Genomic DNA, 27,342 nt, shown 5'->3' with positions numbered 1-27,342 from the left:
GCCCCAAGCCCTGAATCCAGTACGCGCTCACAGTACGGGTGAGCCCAGAGTTCAAGGCTGGCAAAAAATTAACAAGTCACCACGTCGCCATCTCAACTCGCTTATGTTGGGGCAGTTTTTCTCCCACCCCATCCACACAGCTGCAGGAGAACCGATTGTGTAATGGCAGAAAGTCCAAAGGTTTTCCATATATTTGTTTGTTCCCTCCCCGAGGCGATGCGCTGGGATTTCCGCGCTCAGACGGAAGGCACACAGAAAGTTCGTGCAGCCTTTTCTTTCTTTTTCTTCCCCCTTGGGAGACAAAACCTGTGCCTTTGCTCACTTGAGACAGGCGCTATGTGATGGTGAAAAATGCAAACCGAAGGAGCACCGAGGAGCACAGGCTCAGCGAAGCGTTCCCGGCGGCTCCTGCCTGAGCTGGGAGCTTCGAAACCAGAAGTTTGGGCACGAAAAGAAAAAGGAAAACCGTGGTAAAAAAATAAGGTGCTGTGAAACGTGAGCCCAGCTCAGCTTTCACACCAGGCTGTTGTCACACATCGTACTGAAACGTGCTGCAGCGGTGGTGGCACGAGTTTGGAAGTGCCAAGGGCCAGCCCTTGTCCTCCTCCTTCCTCCCTTTCCTTCCTCCTCTTCCTCCCACCACTATATGGCCCCGTTCGCTGTGCCCAGAGCTCTCGTCCCATCACCTCCACGACGTGCCCGGGGCCAAACCGTGCTGTGCCCGGGGGCTGAGCCCAGCCCAGCCCAGTTATCAGGAAAAGGAGGACCAGAGCAAACATCGCTCTGATATTTTATGAGGATGGGCACCTAACAAACAGGGACATAGACAAAGCAGAGATATTTAATGAATTTTTGGCTCTGTCTTCAACACCAAAGAGGGACCCTGGGACTCCAAATGCCCTAGGATGGAGGACCGAGACTGCAGGAATGATAAACCCCAAATTTGTGCACATTTGCTGCTCCACCTGGATCCATACAAGTCCAGGGGGCCTGATGGGATTCATCCCAGGGTACTCAGAGGGATGTCTAATGTCATTGTGGGACCTCTCCCGATTATTTTTCAATGATCTGGGGAATCCGGAGAGGTCCCAGCTGACTGGAAGCTGGCAAATGTGCACCCAGTTTCCAAGAAGGGCAAGAAGGAAGATCCTGGCAATTCCAGGCCAGTCAGTCTCACTTTGGTGCCTGGTAAAATTTAGAAAATTATTCTGGGAGTTATTTAAAATCATCTAAGGGACAACGCAGCGATTGGTAACAGCCAATGTGGGTTCAATAGGGGAAGCTCATGTCTAACATTTATTTCTTTTCACAAGATCACCCAGCTGGTGGATCAAAGGAAGCCAGTCGATGTAATCTGTCTGGATTTCAGCAAAGCTTGCGATACTGTCTCTCACAATATCCTTCTGGACAAGACAACCAGAATACAGTTAGATAAAATTATTATGAGATGGGCGAACAATTAGCTGATGGGTCAGGCCAACAGGGTTCTTGTAACGGGGTTACACCAGCCTGGCAGCCTAACATTAGTGGGGTTCCCCGGGGCTCCATTGTAGGGCCAGTCCTCTCAATGTTTGCAGAAATGATTTGAACGAAGGACTCGATGATTTTGCGGTCACGCTTGACACCTCGCCAGCCGGGGTGCCCCCAACGTGGCGCCCGAGCGGGGCCGCAGGAACTGCTACCCCACGCTGGGAGCTCTCCGTGCTGCTGCTTTCACCTGCTCTCACCACGAGCTGACGCAGGCGCAGGTTTTTTTTTCTGTGCTGTGATCCTCTCCGTGCTTCTTCCATCTCCGTGCCAAAGCAGGGGGCTCAAGCGCACCCTGTGGGGTGCCCCCAAGCCCACCAAACGCCTCGGTTATCTACGCACAGATGTGCTGCTTGTCGAGCAGGCAGCACAAGCAGCGGCAGGCGTGATTTATATAATCTCTTTTTACGTTTTCTTTTTCTCTCTCTTTCTTACAAGTCCCCTGCCTTGACGCGGTCCCAGCTGCAAGGTCACTCGAGCGTGCTTGCAGTGCTCCTCGCCAGCCTTCCGTCCCTACCCCGTCCTCCTCCTCAACAATATTCTGCTTTTAACTTTCCTCCCAGCTGGGCACCGTGCTATAACGGAGATATAAAACCGCCAGCGCCCCAAGGATGGGGAAGGGGCTGGAGGGGAGGGGACGGGTGGGGGGGCGCCTGGTGTCCCCTGGGTTTCTTCGTCCAGAAGAGGAGGAGGAGGAGGCTGAGGGGAGACCTCCCGGGGGTTTACACCTTTCTCCCGAGGGGAGAGGTGCTGAGCTCCCCGGCGAGCAGCGATAGGACCCGAGGGAAGGGGTTGGGCAGCAGGAAAAGGGCCGGCCCCGAGGGCGGGGGCAGCAGAGCAGCGGCGCCCAGGCGCGGAGCACCAGGAGCGCTCGGGTCCCTCTGCGGGACACACGCTCTGATTTTTTTATTATTTTTTTTTTTGGGGGTGGACCTTTGGGGGCCCCGGGAGTCGGCTGCGAGGATTTTTTTTTTTATATATATATGTATATATTTTTTTTTTTTTGGCGAAGCTGCCCTCCGCTAGTTCCTAACCCGCTCCGCGCACGATGCGCTCGGCGCTGCGCCTCTCGTCCCGCCGGGGCTGCCTCCCCCTGCTGCTGGCGGTGTGTGGGGTCCGGGGGGGGGCGGGGGGGTCCCGGGGGGATTTAAGGGAATTTGGGGGGTGGGCCTGGGACCCTCGGATCTGCCTCCGTGGCATGCCCGGGCTTGCAGCGCCGTCGAGGGGCGCGATCCTACAGGGCTTGGGAATAGGGGAAAAAAGGCAGGGGGGGGGTGGGGGGCGATTGGGGTCGTTTTGGGGGCTGGGGGGGGCTGGTTTGTATAGAGGGGGGGTGGTGTGAATGGGGGGACCCTTGGGTGTAGGGGTTGGGGGCTCCCCTGGGGGTGGGGGTGATGGGGGAAGAGTAAAGGATCGGGGGTTCCCTTTAGCAGGGGGGTGTCGGGGGGGGGTCAGGGGTAGGGGTTCAGCCGGGGCAGGGGCTGTGGGGGGAGATGGGGTTACGGGGGGTTTACCCGGTCTGGGGGAGCAGAGGCTATGGGGGGGTCCGCTGGCCAAGGGGCTATGTGGGGAGCGGGGGCTGTGGGGGGGGGGTCCCACAATCTAGGGGTTATGGGGGCTCACCCGGCCCCCACAGGAGGGGAGCAGGAGGATCTGCCGCCTCTGGTTTTGGGGTTTGCGGGGAGCGGGGGCACGCGGGGCTGAGGCTGCGGGGCACAGAGCCGGGATGGGACGTGCCTGGGCTGGGGGGCTGCGGGCTGGGGGGCGGCTTGGGGCTGGAGGCTTGTCCCATGGGGGGGGGGGGATCCCGACGGCGAGCGCTGCCCGCGCTGGAGGGGATTTCCACAAGCTTCGCTTCCAAGCCCTGTGTGCCTCCAAGCCCTGTGTGCCGTCGGCATCTCGCGATCGCCGGGGACGTTCAATAGCATCGGGGTCCGCCGGGGACACTCAGGGCTGACACGCTCAAAGCGTGTCCGAGCCCTCCTTTAGGACAGAAACGCCCAGCTGCGCGCATCACATTTCTTGGTGAATTGGGGTGTTGCTCGAGCTCCGAAATACCGAAGGTCTTGCCTCACGCGGTGGCTGTTCACGTGCCGCGGTGCTCGGCGCTGCCGTAACGGCATCCAGGAGCGTCAGCTTTGCCTGCGTTCCCTTCTCTAAGTCATTTACGGGAATCAGGTGGGGCAGGTGATATTTCCCTGCATCTCCCAGCGCTCAGACTTGCCTGGTAAAGTCGAGCCTTACCAAACCCAGCACCTACGGGCCAGGTTTTAACAGCTTTTCTATTTTTTTTTTCTATTACTTAAAAATAAGTTAAAAAAACAAAAAGAGGAGGGGGGACCGATGGGGACGGTAGCCTCACGTGATAATCATACGATCCTGCGGCTACGGTTCCTTCCTCTGGTCACCAATGCCTGTTGCATCATGCCTGGACCTGGGCCACGGTGCCCGAGGAGGAGCGCTCAGGATTTGCAGGAACTCAAACTCCGCTTGCGTAAAGCCCGGAGGGGAAAACCCCCGGCCACGGCCGCTGGTGCGCGGGGACTTAGGGCCTCCCTTCCCCAGACCGAGAGCTGGCGCACCTATAAAACCTCTTCGGAGGTCTGCTGAGGGTTGGGAGTACAGCACGAGGTCTGTTTTCTGCCGTGGTGGCCCGTTCCCTTCCTTGGGATCGCTTTTGGGGAAAAACAGAACCCGAGGAAAAGAGAAGGACCGGGGCTTCCCAGCGCTTTTGCTCCCGACCTCCCCTTTTAATGGCTATCGGGATTCCTGCCCGGCAATTCCTCTGCCCTGGGGCAACTTTGCTTTCCTTGGATGTTTACTGGGGGTGAGAACAACCCCTGAACACGTTGCCTCTGGCCCCAGGGGCTTTGTGGGGCCGATAGGTTAGAGACCTGCCCAGTGTGCTGCTGCTGCAGCGCTGGGGGAAGGTGCTGGGGGCTGATAGCCTTATCGTGTGCGCGGGCAAGCTCTGGTTCCTGAAAAGTGATGAAATCCTGCGCCTTAGGGGCCTTTCCCAACGGCAGATAATGTTATGTTGCAGCCTGGCAGAGTTTGAATGGGGAAAGGAGTTTTTTTTTCCCCCCTGCGAGGACAGGCAGCGGGCCGGGCTGTGCAGTCCCCATCCCTAAAAATTTCCAAGGCTGGGCTGGGTGAAGCCCTGGGGGCTGCAGAGGGTGAATCGCTCGTGGCTGGAAGGTAGAAGCAAACTTATATGGGATAGGAAAAGACTTTATAAACTTCCAAACCCTCTCAGCTTGAGCAGGCAGTGGTGGAAGATGCGGACCTGTACATGAAGCGTGCTGGAGCCTGTGCGCGTGCTCCCCGTAGGGACATTTATCCCCGGGTGCATTTTGCATTTCTCCAATTTCCCATTTTACCACCGGGATCACGGCGTGCCCAGTCTGGGATCCCAGCCCTGTTACTTTTATTCCCTCTGATATTCTTTTCGAACCCTCCTCGAGCAGCCCCGGGGAGGCGGCAAGTTGAAAAGCTCGCGGGCCGGCTCCTCGAAGCCGGGGAGCGCTCAGCCTTTGGAGCAGCACCTTGGGGGGCACCGGGGCTTGGTTCCTCCGGGCCAGGCGTGGAGGTGACATGGGGACCTGTCCTCTCGGCCTAATGGAGCTGTGTCGTCTTGTGCTGAGCACAGCCAGGCTCGCTGGGTGCTCACACAATGCTCACGCCCTTCCTTGCGCCGAGCGAGGAATGCGAGGAGGAAGAGGAGGGGAGAAGGGGGGGGACCGGCCGAGCGGCAGCAGTGACTCATCACCGTATTGTTTTAGCCTTTCAAGGCTGCTTCTGACTCCTGGAAGAAATATGTGCTTAGCAGGCAGGTTTCCAGCTCCAAGGATAGGAGGGAAAGGGCAGGGTGCCCCTGGGGGCTGCCCCCGCCACGCGCGCCCCTGTGCCATGAGGGTGCAAGGTGCCGAGGGGCACCGACCCCCCTGGGGCCCTCAAACCCCTGCTGGGGCGAGCGCTGCCCCCCTGAGCATCATCCCACGGGGCTCAGCAGGCACAGAAGGAGCTGAGCCGGTGGAAGAGTGGCGGTGAGCAGGCAGAGATGGGGCCGCCAGCTTCCCGACCCGCCGCACGGTGACGGCACGGCGCGGCAACGGTGGAACCGAGCAGCCCGGGCGCACGGCTGCCTTCCTCCCCGCCTCTGCTCTCCCTCTTCTTCTTCCTCCCCGTGTGGCACTGTGCTGTTTTCTCTCGTACCGTTGGCTCACGTGCTGAGAAATTGGGGAAGGAAAGGAGGCGTGGTGTGATCCTAAGGAAATAATCTCTTGAAGTACCTGCGCCAGGGGGCTCAGCCGCCGGGTCCAGCAGCTCCGGGCCGTCCCAGTGCCGTGCTCCTGCTTTGCACCATGGCCTTGGGGTGGGTTTTAATCTTTTTTTTTTATTATTTTTTCCTTTAACAGAAGGCTGTTTTGTCAACGGCTGCCGCAGTGGAGGTTAGGAGGGACAGGGTGGATCTCTTGGAGCTAAGCAGGAAAGGGGAAGACTTTTACCAGGTCCAGGACAGCGGTTGGTATTGCAGGCTGTGCCCCGCAGGTAAGACGGCCTCAAACATCCCGAAAAAACATCACAGCACACGACTTTGCAGCAGAACCAGCTCTTGCTGCAAGGACATCCCCACCCCGTGCTGTACAACCACTGATAAGCCCTTTCTTCCTCCTCCTCTCCCCCCGTCCACCCCTTTTTGCAGGCACCTACGTGGCGGAGCACTGTAAAGAGCAAAACGGCTCCAGCACGTGCTTGCCGTGTGAAGCAGACGGGTACGTCGAATACCCCAGTCACTTCGGCAGGTGCCTGCGCTGCTGGACGTGTAGGGAAGGTAGGAGCTGGTGTGCGGGAGGGCGATGCAGGTCGGCAGCATGGCTTTGGCTGGCCGCAGAGCTCCGCGTTTAGAGCACAGACCCACCCGCAGCATCCCCGAGGAGCGGCCTCGCGCTGCGGGTGCTGCAGGAGCAGGCTGCGCCCCGACCCGGCGTGGAGGCTCGTATGCCAGCCCTGCGTCTCCGTTCGGCGCGGCATCCCCTCGGTGCAAAGCTGGGATGCGAGGACCGCGAGGATCTGGGCTCACGTAGTGCCCGTTGGCTGCTGGCGGGGCTTTTAAAGCATTGCTTTGGCACGTGGGCACGGCGGGGTGGGAAAGGGTAAAGCAGCGCCCTGGTCGTCCCCGGGTCTGCGCGTCCTTTGCTGCGTTAGGGAGCGGGGCAGAGAGCCCCAGCAGCAGGATGGAGCCCTGTGGCTTCTCGCCCACAGACCAGGTGGAGCTGAGTCCTTGCAATGCCACCAGGAACACGCAGTGCGTCTGCAAGAACGGCACCTTCTGCTCCCCCGACCACCCCTGCGAGATGTGCCAGAAGTGCCAGTCCCGGTGAGCTGGGGGGTCCTTGGGGGGGGGGGGTCTCAAGGTGCTGCGGGGAGCCCCAGCCTCTGAGCCTGCTCCCTCTCCCCTTTTCCAGGTGCCCCAGTGGGCAAGTGAAGATAGCTCCGTGCACGCCGCACAGCGACCTCCTTTGCGGCCCCCCCACGGGCTCCTTCTCCGGCTCCTACAGTAAGTTTGGGGCGGCCGGAGGGACGGGGGCGAGGGCTGGAGACGTGGGAGCCGCTGCCTCAACGTGCCCTGTGTTACCAGTGATCGTCATCGTCATCATCGTGGCGCTGGCTGCGGTCCTGCTGCTGCTCTTGCTGTGGAAGCGCTGCTGCAGGCACCCCGCTGCAGGTGAGGGGGGACCCGGGGTGCTGACCCCCAAATGGGGGCTCTGGGTGGGAAGAGGGACGTCCCCTGGGGCTGACGGCTCTGCTTTTCCTTCCAGGGGACAGCAGAGACCTGGGCAGAAAGTCTGGCAACGTGGTGGTGAGTCGTGGTGGGGGCTCTGCTCCCTCCTTGCTTTGCTTGCAGCCCCCCGGGAAGGCTGGGGGAGCGTGCAGGGGGCTGTGGCCAAGCAGAGCGGGGGTCTCCTGCGCCCACCCCCCCCCCGGGGGCTGGTATCACCGCCCCGGTTGGGAGCAGGGGTCTCCAGCTCGGCAGCTTTGTGTTTCTCTCCCCCCAGCACTACCTGGTGCTGCAGCTGACCCGGTGCTGGCGGGGTGGGCTGGGGACGCGGGACAACATCCGCAACGAGCACCTCTCCCGGGACCAGGAGCGGGGGCTGCTCCCTGCCGTGGGGGCTCCCAGCGCCCCAGGGCTGGAGGTAGGGCACCGTGCCCCCCTGCTCCCCGCTGCTCGGCCGAGCTCTGAGCCTTTCCTTTACCTTGACCACGCTCATCAGCTCCAGGGCTTCCAGGGCAGGACCAACGTGTCCGTCTTACCCTCATTCTGGACCCCAAATCTCCTGCTTTAACACCCAACTCTAAGCAAACCTTTTCATTCCCTGCCCTGGACCCATGAGCCTGCCCTCCCCTGCTTTGGGCTGCTGCGACCCCAGTGCTGTGAAGTGATGGGTGTCCTGGGGGTGTGTGGCCATCCCTTGCCCCAAACCCCCCCCGAAAAATGGAGAGGGTCCCCAAACCCCCTGTTAATGGGACCTGGGGACGCTTGCTGGGTGCTGTAGGATGTTCTCTTTTCAGGAGGTGGTAGCAAGGACCTCGGATCCCAGTGCGAAAACCCAGAAGATTCTGGTTCCAGTGCCAGGAGAAGACCCCGTTATCCGTAAGTGCTGGGGCCCAGGGGTGTGCTGAGCGTGTGGGCTCTCTGGGATAATCCCTGCTGGCCCCAACGTCCGTGCTCTTCCACGTCCCCTGAGCTTTTCCCCTCCTGGTTCCAGTTCTGCGTCGCTCTTTTCACGTCTTTGCCCGAGACGTGCCCTTCAAGGACTGGAAGAGATACGGCCGAGCCCTCGACCTGCTGGAGAACGACCTCGCTCTGGCGGAGATGAACGACAAATACTCGCAGGAGCCCTTCTTCCAGATGCTCAACATGTGGCAGAACAAGCAAGGGATGAGCGCCTCCGTGAACACGCTGCTGGAGGCCCTGCACCGCATCGACCTGGGGGGCATAGCGGAGGACATCTCCTCCAAGCTGGTGCAGCAGGGCTCCTTCCAGTACCAAGTGAGCTAAGCAGCACCTTCCCACGTGGGAACACGAATACCTTGAAGAACAGTTCCTTTTTTTTTTATACCTTTTTATCGCGGCTCGCAGCCCTTGAAGCTCTCGTACGGCTGAGCCTGGAGGAGCTGACCCTCCCGTGAAGTTCAAGCCCCGTGGTCTCCTCTGCCAGACCTAGGCTCTCGGCGCTTCCTCATGAAACCCAAGCTGGTGCCTTCGTTTCACTCAACCAATGCAATGAGCCAAAAACTATTGCAAGCTGCCTTTGGGATTGTCTCACGGGGAAGCACTGGTACTCTATGGACCTCGTGAGGCTTGGTGCCAAGCAGCATCTTTGCACGGTGAAGGCATCCTCTTGTTTTTAACTGGATCATCCTTTCCTGGGCTTTTTTTTTTTCTCTTGTTGTGGTGGGATTCCTGGCATCTGCAATGACTTCTGCTGGCAGAACATCTCAGAGGTGGCCAGCCTGCTTAATGCTGTATACTTGGTGGGCCAGCAGCAGTTGGGTTCTTGGGTTATTCCTTAAAAGCTTTTCTACTGTGCTGCATTTTTAGGTAGTAGCAGTTCTGCTTGTTGTTAGAAAATCCAACACTGGACTCAAGGGGAGGGCTGGGAGCCATTTGCTGGCTCTGTGATCGCCAGGGGAAAAAAGAAAAAAGGGGTTGATGGAGGGAGCAGGATGGAAAACAGCAAATTATCAGCTTGAGAAACCCTCCTCTCTCCTCCGTGACCGTGGTCGGGGCGCTGGGTTCCCCTTCCCCTGGCTCTTGGGGTTTGCTGTCCCCATCCACCTCGAGAGGTGACCGCACTGAGCATCCTCCACCCCTCCTCCAGCTGGCTGGATCCCTCCCCAGGGACGATCACGTAGCTCAGGGACAATGTGGCTGGAAACCTGCAGGGTTTGAGCTGGCTTAAACGTGCTGCAGCCCAGCCACCGGGGACCTGCCCGGGCGCAGGGGCAGCGCCAGCTCCTCTGCACCCCCCCACTCCGTCCTCCCCCCCCCCCACCAATTTGCCAACAACTTTTTTTTAAAAAAAAAACACAAATCCCACCTCAAAAATACAAGCAGAACGTTTGTATTTATGTATTTATTAGTAATTGTAAACGTGTTCATATATTAACTTAAAAGCTAATATAAAAATAGTATTGTTTTTTTTTTTACCTATGCATGATTGTGTGTTTTTGTACAGAACTCTGGCCCAGCCAGCACATCACTTACAGTTTTTTACAGGTGTATTTTATGAAGAAGGAATAAACTTTGTTTAAAAAAAAAAAAAATCCTCCTGTTTCCTCATCTCTTTTCTTTGCTGCAACGCTGCTGCTGCTCCATTTTGGGTTTCAGCGGGCACCAAAGGAGCAGAGATGCCCTTTGTGGGACCAGGACGTCCCGGGGCTCTGCCACGTGGCATCCTGCTAGGAACAGTCCCCACGTCCCCAGCAGCGATGCCGGTGCCACTGGAAGTCCTCAGCAGCAAACCTGGGCTCTGCTTTTCCACCCTGACCACCGGCAGGAGCAGGAGGCTGAAATTCGGGTCCCCGGCGCAGGCAGGGGCGGCGCGCTGCCGTAGCTGCGGTGCAAATCCATGCGGTGCTGGGCGAGGAGGTGCTGGGTGAGGAAGGGGCTCTGCTCGCCCCAAAAACCAACCCAGAGCTGCCCGCCAGCCTCCAAGTTCCCCGCGAGGCTTTATCCGTGTGCAGGCGGTTTCTCGAGGCAAGCGGCCGAAAGCAGGAGCTGCCGGGATGGGGAAGGGGGCGGCAGCAGGGCGCTTTGCTCCGGGGGGGTCCCAGCACGGCAGCTCCAGGCTGGGCACCTCCCGCAGGACCCCACGTGCAGGATTGGTGCCGGACAAGCGAGCACCCGCTTTAAAAAGGGAACAAAACTCATCCTACCTGCTGCAAAGCGCGATAGCGCAGAGCGTGCGTGCGCCCGCTGCCTCCGCTCCCGTGCTCCTACGCCCGGGGCTGGGGACGAGCATCCAAAAGGAGCAGCTACAAAAAAAGGCAGCGGGGACGAGAGCAGCACCCAGGGGTGTCACTGCGTCCTCCCCACTGTCCCCTGCTGGGATGGGAGCAGAGGCTCGGGTCCACCCAAGGGTGCTGCCACAGGGCACCCGCCGTGCAATTTTGGGCACCTGCAGCGACGCAGGTGGAGCAGGCGAGGTCAGTCCGATGCGAAGCCCCTGCTCCTCCTGGTTTTGGGGTGTTTGGGTGGGTTTTTTTTTTTTTTTGGACGCTGGATCCTGCGATGCTCCTCCGCCAGCTGCTTCCTCCCAAACACACAGGGACCACGCCGGGCTTTTAAAATACCATTTATTACAATGGAGCCTCCCAGGCTCCGAGCCCAAGCCGAAGGGCCCGGGGGTGGTTTCTGGGGGTGGGTTTTGGTGGTGGTGTTTTTTTTCGTGGTATTTTTTGCTTTAAATTTTCTTTAAAAAATAAAATAGAAGTCTGCTCTCTGTGCTGCTGCGGGCCAAGCTCCCGTGGGGAGATGCGGGGAGGAGAGGGCTCCTTTTCCCCATAGCTCCCCGCACGGGGACAGCCCCCCCATGGGAATGGGGGGGGGACACCTTGTGGGATCAGCCCAGATGCAGCCCGGAGGGGTTTGGGGATCCTGTGGGATCAGCCCTGGTGCAGCCCAGAGGGGTTTGGGGTCGGGGTCCCACCTCGCCCCACTGCAAGTCCAAGGGGCGGCGAGGCGGCGTCCCCCAAAACCACCCCGACCCCGCAGCTTCTGCTTAGAAACTAAAGTGGAACGGGGACGGGTTTCTTCTTCTTCCTCATGCGGTTGATGTTCAAAAGAAAGAAAAAAAAAAAAAAAGAAAAGAAAAACCCAAGACGACCCTTGTGCTCCTGTAAACGTGGGTTTCTCCTGCTGCTCCGGGCCAGTCCTGCGGCGCTGGCGCTGCGGCGTGGGGGCGCCCCGCTCCGTCTCCCCGGGGTGCCAGCTAGGGCCACCCGCCTGGCGCTGGGGCAGGTCATCCCACCCTTCATCCCCCTCCTCTTCCTCCTCCCCATCCGTCTCCTGGAGCCGGGGCAAGGACGGGCTTTCAAACCACAGCCGAGGAGGAGGAGGAGGAGGAGGAAGAGGAGGCTGTGGCTGCCGATGACGAAGGAGAGGAGGAAGGGGAGGAGGAGGCGTTCCAGAAGAGCCACCGCCTCTTGGGCTGCCGTTTGAGGTGGAGGTAGTCTTCCTTCTCCCGCTCCTTCCTCGCCCGCTGGTAGTGATCCTCCTCCTTCAGGTACCACACCGGCGGCCAGCGGTGCTTCTCGAAGTACTCCTGGTTCTCTGCGGGGACACGGGGGGTCAGCCCTGTGCCATGGGGGGGGGGACGGGAGGGGACGGGGACCCCACGGACCCCACCGGCCCCATTAACGCTCACCTCCCGACATGGCCTTCATGTCGCGGGGGAACTTGCGGCAGACGTTGTTGTAGTTGGTGCAGATGTGGTGCAGGCACCAGTCGGCGAGCTGGTAGGCGCAGTGGAACTGGAGACGGAGCACGCGTCACCAAAGCGCACGGATTTACCCCGTTCCTCCCCACCTTGGCATTAAGGATCAGCCCCTCTCTGCCAAAGCGGTGCCACCCCGGAGCTGCCACCCGCACCTCTTCCACCACGAGGTCCCGTCCGTGTCACCCTACCTGTGCCAGCTCCAGGAACACGAGCACGTCCCCATCGATGTCCACCATCATCTGCGCCGCCTCCATCAGGCCGGTGACAGTGTACTGCTCTGTGGGACACACGGCGGGGGTCAGGGCACAGCCGTAAACCCCTGGGATGTCCCCAAGCTCCTGGGGGTGACAGCGACTCACCGGTGAGAGCCACCAAGTGGGGCAGGCAGAGGCGGTTGGCCAGGATGATGAGCTTCATGTCGTCGAGGTCGGGGCTGGAGCTGAACTGCCCGGTGTAGAGGTACTCCAGCACGGCCCGCATGCAGCTCTTGCTGGTGTAAGGAAGCGCCACCTGCGAGCCGCACACCGGCCGTCACCCCACGGCTGTCCCCGAGCCTCCCCGCACCAGGGGAAATCCTCGGGGCCTTCCTCACCTCGTTGGTGGAGCTCTCCACGAAGGGGCCGCCGAACATCGCGGCCATCCAGTCGCAGCTGGAGATGAGCAGGGGCTTGTGGGCACTGATAGCACCGTCATCCAGCACGAAGGTGACATCTGCCAACAGGGAGAAGGACAAGTCCCCGTCACCCCCGGCTTGGTCAGCCCCACGGCAAAACACCTCTCCCCAGAGGGAACGGGAGGAAAAACAACAAAATTAATCTTGAGGGCAAGGTACAGGATGTGCCAGACCAGGCTTGTTTGTTTTCCAGCATCCTCCACCAGCTCGGAGGAACTCAGGAAGGGCTCCGGCAGCCGGAGCACCGCGCACGGCTCTGGCCGGGGGTTTTCCCTTGACGCGTTTAAAAGTAAAGGGCGAAAATCCTGGCGTTGAATGCTTTGGTGAACTTCTGCAGATTGAGCTCTTGGGAATGCCAGGAAGGACAATGGGGACAGCTGTCCCCTCCTCTGCTCTCCCCTGGGCAAGGGCTTCTCCCCAAGGATCATACATCCCCTCGCCGTGATGTCTTGACCACAGCAAGGTCCCTCTGCATGAACCCAGCCCGGCCAGGGGGAGGCTGGGTTGTTTGCACCCCCGGGATGTTGTTTGCACCCCCGGGATGTCACCTGGAAGCCACCAATGCCACCCTGCAGCATCACGGCACAGCCCAGTGCCACCATACTGGGTGGAAAGCCGTGGCTGGGGAAACCCTACCAGGGGCACAGTGCTCCTCGTGAATCCAGTGACATGCCAAAAATCTGGGCCCGGGAGGAAAGGAAATCCCAGAAACACCAAGCCTGAAGGTGAGCGTATCCCAAAACCCCGGGGAAGGCGAGCACCTGGTGCTCCACAGCACGGGCACGGGGCAGAGCCCCCCGCGAGGGCAACGGGGTGCGGACGGAGTCGTACCCGAAAAAGTCCCCTTGGCCAGGCATTCCTTCACCCGGTTGGTCCTCCGGACGTGGAAGGCTTTGGTGATCTCCTGGTTCATGAACGCCTCATTGTTGAGGATGTTGGCCACCATCATGCGGAGGTCGAACACCTCGAGGAGCTCGGCGATGTGCGCAATGTGCATCAGGTCCCGCTCCTTCTCGTCCAGCTCCCCGGTGTACAGGTACTTCAGCACGGCCCGGAAAGGACCCGGCTGGATGGAAGCGTCCATCTTCACCACCACCATCAGCTTGGACTTGTAGGTCAGCGGGTCTTCCGCCATCTCCTCCTGGATGCTGATGAAGGCCCGGCTCCACGAGGAGAGGTCCCGGCCCCGCTTCAGCCCGCGCTCCCCGTTCTCGTAGCGCTTCCCCCGCAGGATCCCGTCACTGGTGGAGGCTCTAAGGCACGGTTTGCGCTGGCTGGAGCCGGCCTCCTCGGCGCTCTCGCAGATATCGAAGCTGGCGGCCCGGAGGAGGAAATCCCGCCCGTGGTGCCTCTCCTCTTGGTGCAGCATCCGCTCGGCCGCCGCGGTGACGGCAACCCCGAAGCCGTGCCCCGCGGCGCTCTGCTGGTCCTCCTCGCTCAGGTCCATGAGGAACAGGTCGTAGAACTTGGAGGAGGAGGTGGAGAGGTAGATCTTGTGTGCGTAGATTTTGATCTTCTCTTGCAGCACCAGGATGACGTCCGCGCACAGGGGGTCCTCCAGGAGGTGGGCCGGGCGCTCCTCGTTGTTGGACGGGGGGTCCGGCACCACGATGATGGGCGGAGGGGGCTTGGGGGGCAGGAAGGGGGCTTGGAGCAGGGGCCGCTGGACGTTGCGGAGGTGGGACTTCCAGAACTGCAGGTGGCGGCGGGAGATGAGGGCGGCGCGGATGGCGTTGTCGAAGACGTCCTTGATGCCGAACTGGGCCACCACGCTCGTCTCGTAGTAAGGGATCCCCAGCTCCTTGGCGACCTCCCTCCCCTTCTCCGGGGGAAGGATCTCGTTGGGTTTGATGGGCCTGGAAAAGAGGGGAAGATAACCAAGAGATCTCTCCAGTTGCGTGGTCATGGAGAAAGCCCTGGGGGCCCACAGGCACCGCTGGGGCTGGTGGTCCCACCTGGCCAAGGGGCGCCGTGCCCGGTTGACGGCCTCCAGGTCAGCGTAGCGCAGGTCGAGCTGGCAGCCCACCAGGATGACGGGGGCGCGGGGACAGAAGTGCTTGATCTCCGGGTACCACATGGTCTTCACGTGGTGCAGGGAGTTGGGGTTCGCGATGGAGAAGCACAAAACCACCACGTCGGACCTGCGAGGAGGAGGAGGAGGAGGAGGAGGAGGAGGACGAGGCGGAGAGGGTCACGGCGGAGCCAGCCCCGGCGCCTTTCACCCTCCTTGCCACGGCTCTGCCCATGCCCTACCTGCCATAGGCGAAGCGCCTGTCTTTGTGGTGGTCACCGAAGGTGTCCCAGAGCCGCAAGGACACGCTAACATCATCTACCACATCCCGCGAGCGCTCCAGCACCTGCAGGAAGAGAAACACCATGAGCCCTGCGGCGATGCCAAAGCGCTCCGCCGAGAGGACAGCACCCACGCGGGGAGAAAATCCCACAAAAAAAAAAAAAAAAAACAAAAAAAACCCAAACCAAACCCATCCCAACGGGATCCCCACGCCTTGGGGCAGCCCTCACCTCCTGGCACACGCGGTACTGGTCGATGGCCCACACCGTGGGCACGTGGGTGGCGAGGAGCTGGTACTGGGTGAGCGTGGCGTTGCAGGCGCGGGCACAGATGAGCCGGGTCTTGCCCACCGCGTTGTCCCCGACCACGACGCACTTGATAGTTTCTACGTTTGGCCTCTCATAATCCATGTCAGAATCCATTAATTGGGACCTGTGGGGGGGGGGGGGGGAACGGGCTCAGCTAACGCCGGGATAACGAAGGGGACGAGGCACCGACGGGGGGATGCAGATGCAGCCCCGTGGGAGCTCGGCGAGCGAGCGGAGCCGCGGCGAGCGCCGGCAGGCAGCTGCCCTCCCCTCCCTGCACGCGCTCCTGCCCTTCCCCTTTAAAATTTAATGTTCCCGTGGCAGCGTGCGTTGCTCTGCCGCGCGTCAGACACATGCCCTGCGTTGCGTTCGGCCCCCCCCTCTCCCTCCTCTCCGTCTCTCCGGCCCTGGCTCATGCTTGTTCATGTGAGATGAGGCTTTTTTTTTTTTTTCCTCCTCTCCCTTCTTCCCTTTTCTCCCTCTCCGGCGTTCGCAAGCGAAGCTTCCAGATGGGAGCACGCACACCAACACCGCCAGCCTCTCCCGCTGCCTCTCAGCGCCGGGCTCTGCCCCCGGCACCATCCTGCCCCCCTTTTTTTTCCCCCGGCTTGCTCCCAGGGGAGCTCTTTGGTCCTGAGCGGCAAAGCACGAGAGACTCCTGACGTCTGCAGGAGCTGGGCAAGCTCCCAGCATCGCCGCCCTCCCAGGACCAGGTGCAACCTGAAACCTCCCCGGAGGGAGCCTGGAGCTCTGGGTGCTGCGAAGGCGATGTGAAGCACCCCTATCCTGCGGGCACGCAGGGACCACGGACGCAGCTCCCAGGGGAGCAGCGTGGCAAGGACTTTCCAATGTTAGCACCTCCCTCCCGCGCGCAAACCCGGGAGCACACCTGGCCCCACGAGCCCGCGGGACACGGCACGCGCAGCACCGCGCAGGATCGGGCCCCGAGCCCCGCGATGGCAGGGTGGCACCGAGCCACACTGCTTTGGGTGCCAGCCCTTAGACACCGGCCGGTCCCAAGGCAAAAACTTCTCCAAATGCTCGTTGCCACGAGCCACATCCTTTCCACCCTCTGGGGAATGGTGTTGATTTTCTTGGGGTCTGCACGGCGTGGCAAAAAGGAGGCAGGGCAGCTCGCCTCCCGCCCCAAAAGCCCCAGGAGATGTGTTCCCATCTCCTGCACCACAAATCCCTGGTCCCCAGCTCCTCCCGGGCACCGGTTTTTGCTCCTCTGTAGGTTCAGGAGGTCCCCGGGGGGTTGTTGGTGCTCGGAGAGCTTTGCAGTGATTATTTTTAGGGCTCATAATTCAGCCGAGCTCGTTCAAGCGTTGTGGGGGGGGGGGGAAGGCACGTGGGGATGACAACTGCGGTCGGCCTCGGAGCTCCAACATTTTGGATACCTGCCCCCTGCGGTGGGCTCAGCCCAGGGGATTCAGGGCCCTGCTTGGAAAGCCCGGTGCCCCCGAGGGAATTCGGGGCTAAATCCTGCCCAGATCAGTGCCTGCAGCGAGGAGAAGGGAGGGAGGGAGGGAGGGAGGGAGAGGGGGCCAGCAGCCGGCACTGAGATGCGGGCTCCGAATAAAGCAGAAGCACGCTGGGGAACTTGGGCAGCCCTGCGGGGGTGGCTCGCAGCCCCCCAGCCACATCGCCCCGGGAGGGTGCTGAGCCTTTTTGCAGGACCAATGTCGGCAGCAGGATGCCACCACCTCGGCGGCCCCCCTCCCCGGCCCCTGCTCGGCCTCTCCGGAGAGCAAGAAGGGAGGCTGGATGCCGACACATCAGGGCTGCCCCTAGCAAAAGCCCTTCCCTATAGGGCAGGGATGCTCCAGCCGGGCCCCCCACCCCAAAACGCATCCCCCCCCCCCCCGGGAAGAGAACCCAAAATTGCTCTTTGCAGCCCGCGGTTGCCACGGCAACTGCACCATCACCCCGGGAGCCGTCGCTTAGCAACTCCCAGGCTAAAAATCCTCCATCCCGGCCTCGCCAGGGGAGGAGAGCCCCCGGCACTGGGGGGGGGACGTGCCCCGGAACGGCGGCAGTGCGCGGAAATAGCCCGGGACCCCCCCGGGGATGGGGGGCGAGCAGGGCCCAGGGGGCCGCACAGGCCATGGCCGGGAGCGGGGGCATTGGGGGAGGTTGTGGGGTGCCGCAAAGGGGCTGGGGGCGCTCGGAGCACCCGGGATGGGGCTGGGGGGCATCGCAAAAGGGGTCGGGGGTGGGGTGGGGGGGGCTCGGAGCAGCAGGATGGGGGTGGGGGGTATTGCCAAAAGGGCTGGGGAGCAGCGGGGCTGGGGAGCAGGGGTATCGCGAGGGGGCTGGAGGGCACCGGGGGAGGTTTGGGGGCGTTGTAAAGGGGCCGGGGGCGCTCGGAGCACCCGGGCGGGGGCGCGGGGGGCATCGCAAAGGGGCCGTGCCCTCGCTGTCCGGGGTAGGGGGGGGGGGCAGGATGCGCGGGGGGGGGGGGGCTCGGTACTTACACCAACACAGACGAAGCGGCGGCTCCCAGGGGCCGGGGCCGGGCTCGCCCCTCGGGACATGGTCAGGGCGCAAGTTGCGCGCTCGGGCCGCGCGCGCCCCCGCGCCGCGCCGCGCGCCTTAGGGCCCATGGCGGCACGGCGCCCGCCCGCCCCTCCGCATCCGCGGCCCCCCCCGCGCCGCCCCCCCCCCCTTTTCCCCCGCCGCTCCGCGCGCGAGCCCCTTGCGCGCAACCCCCCCCCCCCTTGCGCGGAGCGCTGCGCGCTGCGCTCGGGGCCGCGCCGCCGTTCATTCACAAAAACAAGCCGCCCCGCCGAGGCCACGCCCCCTGCCCCCCCCCCGCAGCTTCCCATTGGCTGAGAGGGAGCCCGGAGGGGGGGGGGGGTGTGTGGGAGGAGGAGGGGGGGGGCCTCGGAGCGGGGACCCGTCCTGCTGCTGAGCGCCCGCCAGGCGAAGGGTGCGTGGGACCCCCACCTGTCACCCAGCCTGCGCCTGCCTGGGGTCCCATCCTGAGCCTAAACCCCCCCCCATGGGGCCACGTCCTGCCCCTAAGACCCCCCCATGGGGCCACGTCCTGCCCCTAAGACCCCCTGTGGGGTCCATCCTGCCCCTAAAACCCCCCCATGGGGCCCCATCCTGCCCCTAAGACCCCCTGTGGGGTCCATCCTGCCCCTAAGCCCCCTTCCGTGGGGTCCCATCCTGCCCCTAAGACCCCCTGTGGGGTCCATCCTGCCCCTAAGACCCCCTCCATGGGGCCCCATCCTGCCCCTAAGAACCCCTGTGGGGTCCATCCTGCCCCTAACCCCCCCCTTCATGGGGCCTCATCCTGCCCCTAACCCCTCCATGAGGTCCCATCCTGCCCCAAACACCTCCGTGGACCCTATCCTCCTCCTAAACCCCCCCTCCATGAGGCCTCATCCTGCCCCAAACCCCTCCATGGGACCCCATCCTGTCCCTAAGTCCCCTTTCATGGGGTCCCATCCTGCCCCCAAACCCCTCCATGGGTCCTCATCCTACCCCAACCCCCCCCGTGGGACCCCCATCCTGCCCCTAAGCCCCCCTCCATGGGGCCCCATCCTGCCCCAACACCCCTCATGGGGCTCCAGCCTGCCCCAAACCTCTCCATGGGACCCCATCCTGTCCCTAAGTGCCCTCCCATGGGGTCCCAACCTGCCCATAAGCCCCCCCACCATGGGGTCCCATCCCGCCCCCATCATCTCTTGCACCCTCCCCCTGCTCCTTGCGCCCCCCCAGCACCTCTCCCTGCCCCCCGGGGCACACGAGCACCCCTTTCTCTGATCCCCTTTCCCCCCTCCCCTCGTTGCACCGGGATCGGGGCACCAGAATTTGGGGGACACACGGGGTCTGCAGAGGGGAACCCCTCGGCGGCACTGGGCCAGAAGCGCGGTGCCTTGGCACCCCCTAGAGCCCCCCCTGCTCCCCAATTCCAGGCCTCATCCCACACCACCGCCTTCCTACCCCCCCCCAGCCCCCCACTTCACCGCCCCCTCTTCACCCCCAGCCCCCGGGGCGCCCCCAGCCCCAAATCTGCGGGGCGGAATAAAACCAAAACTCCAGAGTCATCTCCGCAGCGGGGCTGCCGGGAAGGCCGGCGGTGCCCTGACCCCGTATATCCGCATCATGTGATGCCTCGCCATCCTCTCCGGAGCCTTTCGGCTGCCTTTTCGCGTCCCCCCCCCCTTCCTCGCCTGCACAGAACCGTTCTCTGCCCCCCCCCGGCCCCGTTATTCCCCTTGCGTTGGGCCAAAGCCGACCGGCACCAAAAGCCCTGCGCCCACCTCGCGCCTTCGCCGCTGTCCCCCCCCACCCCCCAACCCAACCCAACGGCGTCCCCTCACCCAACTCGCAGCACGGCGGGGAGCTCCCTCTCCATAGCAGAAAGGAGACGGGGTGGCTTTTGGGGGGAAGGGGGGGCCCTTCGCCGTCCTTTTTTCGGGGCATGGGCGAGCCGAGCCCTTTTTATTCCCCCCCCCCTCCGGACCCCGGCACGCCGCTCTTCGCCTCCCTGCTCCTTCGAGCGGCGCCCGGCGAGCTCGTTTGCCACGCCGCCCGGTTTGGTTTATTTGCTCTGTCGGAGCAGGTGCTTTAATTGTGGCAGGAAAAAAAAAAAAAAAAAAAATTCTTGGCTTTATGGGCAGCCCCGTTCCCGAAGGAACCCCCCCCCCCCCCCCCCCCACACGCACAATTTTTTCCCTCCCTCCTTCCCTTTTATGCAAAACAAAAGCACGATTGTGGCCGCCGGGCGAAACAGGCGGCTGCTCGCACGGCCTCCCAGGTCCCGGCCTCTCTCCTGGCAGGAGGCTGCGCTGGGAGGCACCGGGGAAGGGGACGGGGACGGGGGCTCGGAGCCCCCCCCCTCTCTGCTGCGGACCCCCAAGGAGGGCAGGGAGCAGGACCCCGCGGCTGGGGGATGTTTCCCGTGGTGGCTCGGGGATGTTTCCTGTGGCTAGGAGATTTTTTTTGTGGCTAGGGGATTTTTTTTGTGGCTCACACCACTCCCAGGTGGGGTGGAAGGACCCCAGCTCGCTGCTCTCTGCACCCCATCGCTGTGCCCCCGTCTACTCTCCCCCCTCGCTGCTGCTGCAATTAAAACTTCTCCCGTTCAAGCCCCTCGAACCTGCCCCAGAGGGCTCCCACCTGCCTGGCTTCCTTATCACCCCCTGCTCCCAAACAGCCCCGAACCCCCAGGCTGGGGCTCCCCGGAGCTCAGGCCCCCCAGGACAAGCACCAATTTCCCCGTTTCCACCCCAAAGCATCCTCCTCCCTCTTCTTCCCCCACCCCAGCAGGGAAGGGAGAAGCTCTCGGGGTGCCGGAGACACCAGCAGGCGTTGCTCCAGCCCGCAAGCTCTCCCTGACTGTGGGGTTCACCAACGGGGCCCTTTCCAGCACCCACCCCTCCTGGTGCTCCTGGAGCTTGGGGGGCAGCACCCTGCCTTGCGCCTTCGCCCCCTGATCTTGCAGGGACCCCAAACCCTCCGCCCTTTGCTCCTCGGAGCAGCCAGCAGATGCTCTGCAACCTCTGAAGCCTCCCCGTGCCCTTCCCCAGCTCCCCATCGCCAGCACGAGGGGCACCCGGAGCCGTGGGGACATCGAGGGGACCCCCAGCCCCCGTCCTGAGCCGTGCCGCGAGTTAATCGCCCTCGGTGCCCCGGGGCACGGGGACGTCACGGTGCCAAGGCGAGCGAGGAGCAAAGTCCCCGGAGGAAAGGAGCGGGGAGAGCTCGGGCGCCCGGCCCCGCTGGAGGCCGCGGGTACTTACAGGCTGCGAGCCACGGCGGTCATCTTCCCGGCGGGGCTGTTTTTCCCCTGGGTGGCCATCTCTTCCTCTTGGCAGCCTCTGAAAGGAAGGGGACAGGCTGTGAGAGTGCCCCAAAGGTGCCTTCGCCCCCCTAAAGCCACCCACGTCCTCCCGCCCGCCATCACCCCCTACCCCGAGGACAGAAACCCCGGTGGTGACCTGGAAAGGAGGAGGAGGACGCCGTCGGGGGACGTGGTCTCATCCAGAGCAGCCGTGCCCGACGTCCCTCCATCCCAGCGCCCTCCCCGTGCTGCCACCTTCGCCACGCACCCCACCACGGGGGATCTCCTCCCCGGCCCCCCTACCCGGCTCAGCGGTGCCCATGCCCGCCAGGCTGGAGCAGGATGCGGCCGCTGAGCGATGCTGTGCCAGCACCGCGGCGCTGGAGGCTGGGGCTGAGCCTCCCGCGGAGGCCGGGCAGAGTCCGGGGCAGAGGCGGGGTGATCCCGAGCTCTGCTCCTGGCAAAGGCAGCGGGCGCGCGAGGAGTGGGGAACGTTGCTCCGGGGCTCCCCGTGCTGCTGGCTCCTTCCCAGCAAGAGCCCAGGGTGGGCACCCCGAGCATCCACGCGGACCCCCCCCCCCCCCCAGCACCACCAGCACCCAGCTGAGCCCCTCGCTGGCCAAAGGAAGGCCTAAAACAAGCAAAAAGAGCGTTTTTGCTCCTTTCCTCCCCTGTCCCACCAGCACAACGGGGCTCATGTCCAAGCCAGGAGACTGGGGGGGCTTGGAAAGCTCGGGGTTCCCTGGAAATTCCCTGTGCCCACCCGCCTGGATCCCATCTACCAGCCCCAAAATGTTGCGGGTGGTAGCTCATCCTGCCCCAAACCTGCTGCGGGATTTCAGGGCTTTATCGCTCGGTTTATAAATATTTAAACCCAGGAGGAGCCACACGCTCCAGGAAAGCACAAAGTGACCTACACAAAAAATATCCCCCCTTGCATCTGGGGCTTCTCCAGGCACGTTTTTTGCAACCAGAAACCAAAACCAGGGCAAAATCCAAGATCCCGTGCGGGATTTTTCCAGGAGGACGCCCGTCGTGCCTGTCCTGCTGCCTCCCCCCGCAAATTTCTGGGCTCTCGGGGCATTTTTGGGCCCAGCTCCTCACGCAGCGTTCGCAGCTTCACCCGGCATTAAGCGCTGCTGACGCCTCGTGCAAAAGCTGTGAAGAGCTTCTATTTGGGGAAAGTTCCCCTTGTAACGGCGCATCCTGTGGCTTCTGCTTCCCTTTCCTCCCGGTGCTCTTGCAAAAATAGGCTGGCGACACTGCCAGCGATGCTGGGCTCTTCCTCGGAACAGGGAAACGATCCCCCCCCAGCAAGCAGCCCCCGGGAATTAATTCTCCAGACCCATCCGGGGCTGCTTCTGCAGTTTGGAGGGAAGGAGGACGGCTTAAAGGGCCAAAATGTGACCCCCCTGGTCGCGTCCCTGGCTCTGGCTGCAGCAGCACGTGGTGGTTACGCTGTGCCGGACATCCCAGCTGCACCCCGGGCACGGAGCATGACTTGGGGGCTGCACATCATGGGGAGGGGGCTGAGTAACCCCGCGTTAAAAACCATCACAAAACCAAAGAAGAAGGAGCCCGTTTCTAAGCAACTGTCTCCAGTAGGGATGGCGACCATAGGAAGAGGAAAAAGCAACGGGTGGGAAGCATTGGGGAAAACTTCTGGGGTCCCAGAGACCCCCCGGCAGAACTGCAGAGAGTGGTGGCACCTAACCCTACACCTAACCCTATTCCTACCCCTAACCCTATTCCTACCCCTAATCCTATTCCTACCCCTACCCCTATTCCTACCCCTAACCCTATTCCTAACCCTAACCCTATTCCTAACCCTAACCCCAACCTTAACCCTAACCCCAACCTTAACCCTAACCCCAACCTTAACCCTAAACCTGACCCTAACCTTAACCCTAACCCTGACCCTGACCCTGACCCTAACCCACCCCCATGCTGCAAACCATCCGCGTTCCCCGCAGCCCCCCCCCAACCCTTTGCATCCTCCCCAAGAACGGGGGAAAAAACCCTCGGCCTGGCCAAACCCCGTTGCTGCTAGGGGATCCAGCCCTGGCAAAAGCTTAGCAAAGGCAGGACGGACGGACGGACAGACGGACGGACGGACGGACGGCGGTTACCTGCGGGCGGGCGGGCGCTGGTGGCTGTGCCCCGGCTCTCCCGGCTGCTTAGCTGGCCCGGCGCAGGTAGGGACCATTTTTATACTCTCGCCCATGTGATCCGAACAAATGCCCTAGGGATGAGTTTTTGCACTGACACAACGCGAGGGGCCGGGACTAAAAACCTGTTGAGCCACAATCCCGCTCCGCCGACAGGAATTTTCCACTCGGGGCCGCCGCTCCGGGCGCACCGGCGCACGGCACACGCCAGGACCTGTGCTCGCCCCGCTCCCTGAGAGCAAACCAGAAAGAAGAGTGCAAAATTTCCCGTTTCCCCCACTATTTCCAGAGAGAAAAACGTGCAAATTTTCCCATTTTCCCAACATTTTCCATAAGCTTTCAGGCTCGTTCCTATATTCCCACATCAGAGCTGGAGCATGCAGGTGGAGAGGTGCATGGAGGGATGTTAAGACCGATTGATTAGACCTAAATTCTGCAAACCACGTGTTATTTCTCCAAAGAAAACCCATCCGGGGGGAGAAAGGTGGGGAAAACCCCCTAAAATCTCCCTGCAGCCTCAGGAATGGCACTCGTGTGCAAGTGCAAGGGGACATTTGGGAGCACTGGGGGCCCCACCGGGATGCTCTCAGAGTGCATCAGCGGTGCTGGTGGCACGGTGCTGGCCAGAGGGAAGGTGGATACCGGGCTGGGATGAGGCCGAGGGGCCAGGATGGGACTGGAAAGGAGAGGGCGAGCTTCGGAGAAGCTCCCGTGAGTCAATGGGAACCCAGGGGCCAGGGAAACGGCCACGGGCCACGGAAAGGAGAGGCGGCGGAGGGGGTGACTCAGTGCGCCCAGGCGGTGAGTCAATGGGAAAGCAGGGAGCTGCTGGGCAGCAGGAGGGCTTCAAAAGGGGTAGGAGGCACCTGGGGGGCTTGGGAGCCATCCAGAAGCACTCGGGCAGATCCCCCCGTGGGATCGGAGCTCCTTGCAGGTGCCAATTTAGGGGGAGCGCGCTGCTGCTCCTCGCGTGCACGGCGTTATTTTTTTTTTTTGTCGTGCAGGTGTTGCCTCACCTCCTGCTCGAGATGCTGCCGTGCCCCAGGCGCCTCTGCTGCTGTCACCCGGGGCTGGCTCACGCCAGCGCTATGTTCTCACGGGAGGCTCGCTCTGCCTCGTGTTAGCAGCGGGGATTTCGTGCCCGATCTTGCGGCCAAAGCTCCGTGACATTGCCGGGTCGCTGAGCCCAAAGCAATGCCGCTGCCTCCCTGCAACTCAGGTGCTCTGCAAGCCGTGGGATTAACCCGTGCCCCAGCTGGGAGGCTTGTCCCGGGGGGGGTTAAATCTTTGCAGGCTTCCCCTGCTCAGCCCTAGGTGCTGTGGGGCTGGCGGAGCTTTGGGGTCAGCCCTGCCAAGGGGCCGGGCAGCGGGGCTGGGGCTCTGCCAGGCTCCGGCCGCTCCGGGAGCGGGGACACGGCGGCGCGAGGAGGGGTAGGTAGGGCCAAAAACGGGGGGCTTGCTGCATGCTGGGGGTGCTGGGCTGCTTTCCCTCTTGCCTAGCAGCCTGCGGGGGTGTAGCTGTAAGGGCTCCGTCCCCCCCTGTTAGCATGGGGGGGAGCAGTAAATTGGGGTCACCCGGAGGTACCCTGCAAAATAAGGGTGCTGAGCGCCTGGGTGGGTTTAACGGCAGCACCCATCTGGTCCAGGGTGCCCAAGGTGAGCTGTCCCAGCACTGCTGGGCTGGGGGCTGCCTGCTCTGAAAGCTCTGGGAGCGAGCCCCCGGGGACTGGGGAGCTGGGAATGGCCTGGGGGGGTTCCCATCATGTGGACGTGTGCCCCCAAACTGGGTTTGGGGAGGCCTGGGGGCATCCTGGAGCTGCGATGGGGGCTCAGGGCTCCCTGTTAGCTGATTAAATCTGTCCGAGCCCCCCGGAGCAGAGCAGTTAAACTTATCTGGGGAAGGGTTAAGGCAGTTCAGTGTCACTCGATGCACAGGTTAATCCGCTCTAAGTGCGTCCACGCCGGGGATTTGGACCCATTTAAGTCGTTTGTGTCCCCTGTATGTTTGCACGACTTAAAATTTAAGGTCTGGCCTGTGTTCCCCTTCGTTTTGGGCTGCGGAGATTGGAGAAAGAGGAGAAAAAAAGCGAAGGGGAGAGCCACGTGTGGCTGAATCTGAAACGGGGATATTTATAGATGCCCTGCCCAGCTGGCCTCAATCCCATGCAGGTCCCTGGGCATGGGGGGGTGACAGCTGGGTCCCCCCCAGCCCTGGCTCGCTCGTGGGGCTGGGATCAGCCCGCCCTGAGTCAGAGCAGAGCCTGCACCTCCCTCAGCCCAGCTCCTCATTAAGCTGCTGCCCCAGGGCTTTCCCACGAGCATCACCCAGCCGGGAGCTCAGGGCAGGGTTTGTTTTGGTCCTTGGCATCCCTAAAGGGCTGTCATCACAATTAGGGCCTCCCCGCGAGGCGTGGGGCATCCACGCGCCTTCCTGCGAGGGTGCAGTGCCCAGGGGAAGGAGGGCAGAAAGGGGAGAACACCCGGCTGCCGGTGACACCTCCGTGGCCCCGGTTCCCACGCAAAGTCCCCGGGGAGCGTGGGTGGCAGCTCCAGAGGAGGCCACACCTGAGGGTTTCTCAACGCTTTTGCTGCTGCCGGCGTTTAAAAAGTGATGCTCGGCGGCATCCCCCACCTCCGGGAGCTGGGAAGGGTCCTTAACCCGGGGAGCTGAGCCTGAAATTCAAGGAAGGGTCCTTAAAATGGAGCCTGAAATTCGAGGGGCGAGCAGCCCCCGGGTGGGGCGCAGCGCCCCAAGGATGTGGGTGCGAGGCGGTTGCAAGGGGCTGGGGCTCTGCTGGGTGCTCCTCAGCACCCCTGGGACCCGCAGAGCTGCTGGAGCCGCTGCACGGCTCCGCGCCTGCCTTGTGACTGCCGAGTGCGGGCGCTCAATGTAGGTCAAATGCAAAACTCGGCTCCCAAAATAGCTCCCGGGGAGGGCTGCGGCTCGGGCGCAGTCACAAGGTGCCTGCCGTGGCCGGCGGGGCTGTGCCAGGTGGGTGCGCGGTGCTGCAAACGCACGGGGCCGCGCGGCTCCAAGGTCACCCCCTGCGAGCCGGGCATGCCGCAGCCACCCCGCCACCCTCCCCCGAAATGCCCCGGCTGGGGCTGCTGGAAAGGGGTTTTTTTTTTGGTGGGGTGGGTGCCCAGGTGCTGGGGATGGGGTGCAGAGGGGGGTGGCCCTGTCCTCCAAGCCTCGTGTCTCGCAAAACGCGTGGTGAGGGTGCTGCTGGCTCATGTTCCGGGGAAAACATCAATTTTGGGGGTTTGGTGCAGGGATGGGGACGTGGTTCTGCTGCCTGCTGCAGCCCTGCAAGGGGCCGCGGGTTGGCCACGCACCGGGAAAACGAGTGGGCAGCCCCTACAAGGGGAGATAAGAGGCACAACAAGGGGAGATAAGAGGCACGGTGTGGTTGGGGCACGGCAGGAGGTGCAGCAGAACGGGGAGAGGATGTGGTTTTGTTTCCTTTTATTCTGCGTGCCGCGGAGGGGAATATCTGGAAAACGGGCTTCCTGCACCACCAGGGCCGAGGGAATTCCCCTGGCCACCGAGGGTCTGCCAAACCCTCTGCTTCCTACTCCACTGACGGATAGCAAACATCAGGTTTTGGTCAGGATCTGACTGCAGAAATGCATTTTATTTTTTTTTAATGCAAATCTCAGGTGCTCGAGGGGTCCTGGTGGGTGTGCAACGAGCCCCTTATTGCACAGAAAAGCCTTCGCCTGCGCAGTGCAAAAATCTTTGCGTGAGCATTAGGGCAAAGCTCCCGGGGCCTTTCTCCGGTGAGAAACGTGGTTAATTAATGGAAAAATAAACGTGGTTAATTAATGAAAAGTCCTACAGGTAAAGCGAGACCGTGAAATCCCACAGCTCTGCGTGGGGCTGGGTGAAGCGGGCAGGCCGTGGGTGGCACGGGTTAATGTTAAACCAGCACCTCCAGGAAGCCCACGGCCCGCCCGGGGAACTCCAGAGCTCGCAAACAATTCCTGGTTTTAGCAGAATTCATCCTGACCGTGGGCACCTGGGGGGAAATCCTGGTTTGGAGATGCTTTTTTGTGCTAAAAACCCAA

General features: G+C 62.2%; 3 protein-coding genes across 9 annotated transcripts in view; 2 read left to right on the top strand and 1 right to left on the bottom strand.

Moving 5' to 3' along the window:
* The first annotated feature begins 2,339 nt into the window (after nt 1-2,339).
* On the top strand, nt 2,340-9,861 carry LOC106049708 (tumor necrosis factor receptor superfamily member 10A). 3 transcript variants are annotated; one of them, XM_048045781.2, is made up of 10 exons: nt 2,340-2,632; nt 5,946-6,078; nt 6,233-6,361; nt 6,793-6,907; nt 6,996-7,087; nt 7,169-7,255; nt 7,350-7,390; nt 7,587-7,727; nt 8,107-8,185; nt 8,301-9,861. In XM_048045781.2, exons 1-10 carry the CDS (start codon nt 2,576-2,578, stop codon nt 8,591-8,593), a joined length of 1,167 nt encoding a protein of 388 aa, XP_047901738.1. In that variant the 5' UTR covers nt 2,340-2,575; the 3' UTR covers nt 8,594-9,861. The 3 variants fall into 3 exon arrangements, with proteins under 3 accessions (XP_047901738.1, XP_047901737.1, XP_066839686.1); XM_048045780.2 differs by having other exon boundaries at nt 2,343-2,632; nt 8,104-8,185; XM_066983585.1 differs by lacking the exon at nt 7,587-7,727 and having other exon boundaries at nt 2,343-2,632; nt 8,104-8,185.
* Nucleotides 9,862-10,876: 1,015 nt separating this feature from the next.
* RHOBTB2 (Rho related BTB domain containing 2) lies at nt 10,877-23,314 on the bottom strand. Of its 3 annotated transcripts, XM_048045774.2 has the most exons (11): nt 23,236-23,314; nt 21,066-21,143; nt 15,232-15,433; nt 14,962-15,065; nt 14,664-14,849; nt 13,540-14,564; nt 12,628-12,746; nt 12,395-12,545; nt 12,224-12,312; nt 11,964-12,069; nt 10,877-11,869 (listed from the first exon to the last, which is right to left on the bottom strand). In XM_048045774.2, the coding sequence occupies exons 1-11, from the start codon at nt 23,310-23,312 to the stop codon at nt 11,631-11,633; spliced, it is 2,376 nt and encodes a 791-aa protein (XP_047901731.2). In that variant the 5' UTR covers nt 23,313-23,314; the 3' UTR covers nt 10,877-11,630. The 3 variants fall into 3 exon arrangements, with proteins under 3 accessions (XP_047901731.2, XP_066839680.1, XP_066839681.1); XM_066983579.1 differs by lacking the exons at nt 21,066-21,143; nt 23,236-23,314 and adding an exon at nt 19,644-19,839; XM_066983580.1 differs by lacking the exons at nt 21,066-21,143; nt 23,236-23,314 and adding an exon at nt 17,787-18,371.
* A 596-nt stretch (nt 23,315-23,910) lies between these two features.
* Nucleotides 23,911-27,342, top strand: part of PEBP4 (phosphatidylethanolamine binding protein 4) — a 64,046-nt gene continuing 60,614 nt past the window's right edge. Inside the window, exon 1 of one of the 3 annotated variants that reach the window (XM_066983586.1) lies at nt 23,911-24,075. In XM_066983586.1, the coding sequence (XP_066839687.1) occupies nt 23,926-24,075 (150 nt within the window). In that variant the 5' untranslated portion in view covers nt 23,911-23,925. Of the gene's footprint in view, nt 24,076-24,553; nt 24,706-26,158; nt 26,267-27,342 lie in introns of those variants that run through there. The other 2 variants (XM_048045789.2, XM_048045783.2) reach the window with 2 other exon arrangements.

The sequence above is a fragment of the Anser cygnoides genome, chromosome 26 (assembly GCF_040182565.1).
Source record: "Anser cygnoides isolate HZ-2024a breed goose chromosome 26, Taihu_goose_T2T_genome, whole genome shotgun sequence".
NCBI classification, from domain to species: Eukaryota; Metazoa; Chordata; class Aves; order Anseriformes; family Anatidae; genus Anser; species Anser cygnoides.
Note: the sequence above shows the minus strand (reverse complement) of the source record. Positions and strands in the feature narration are given on the sequence as shown.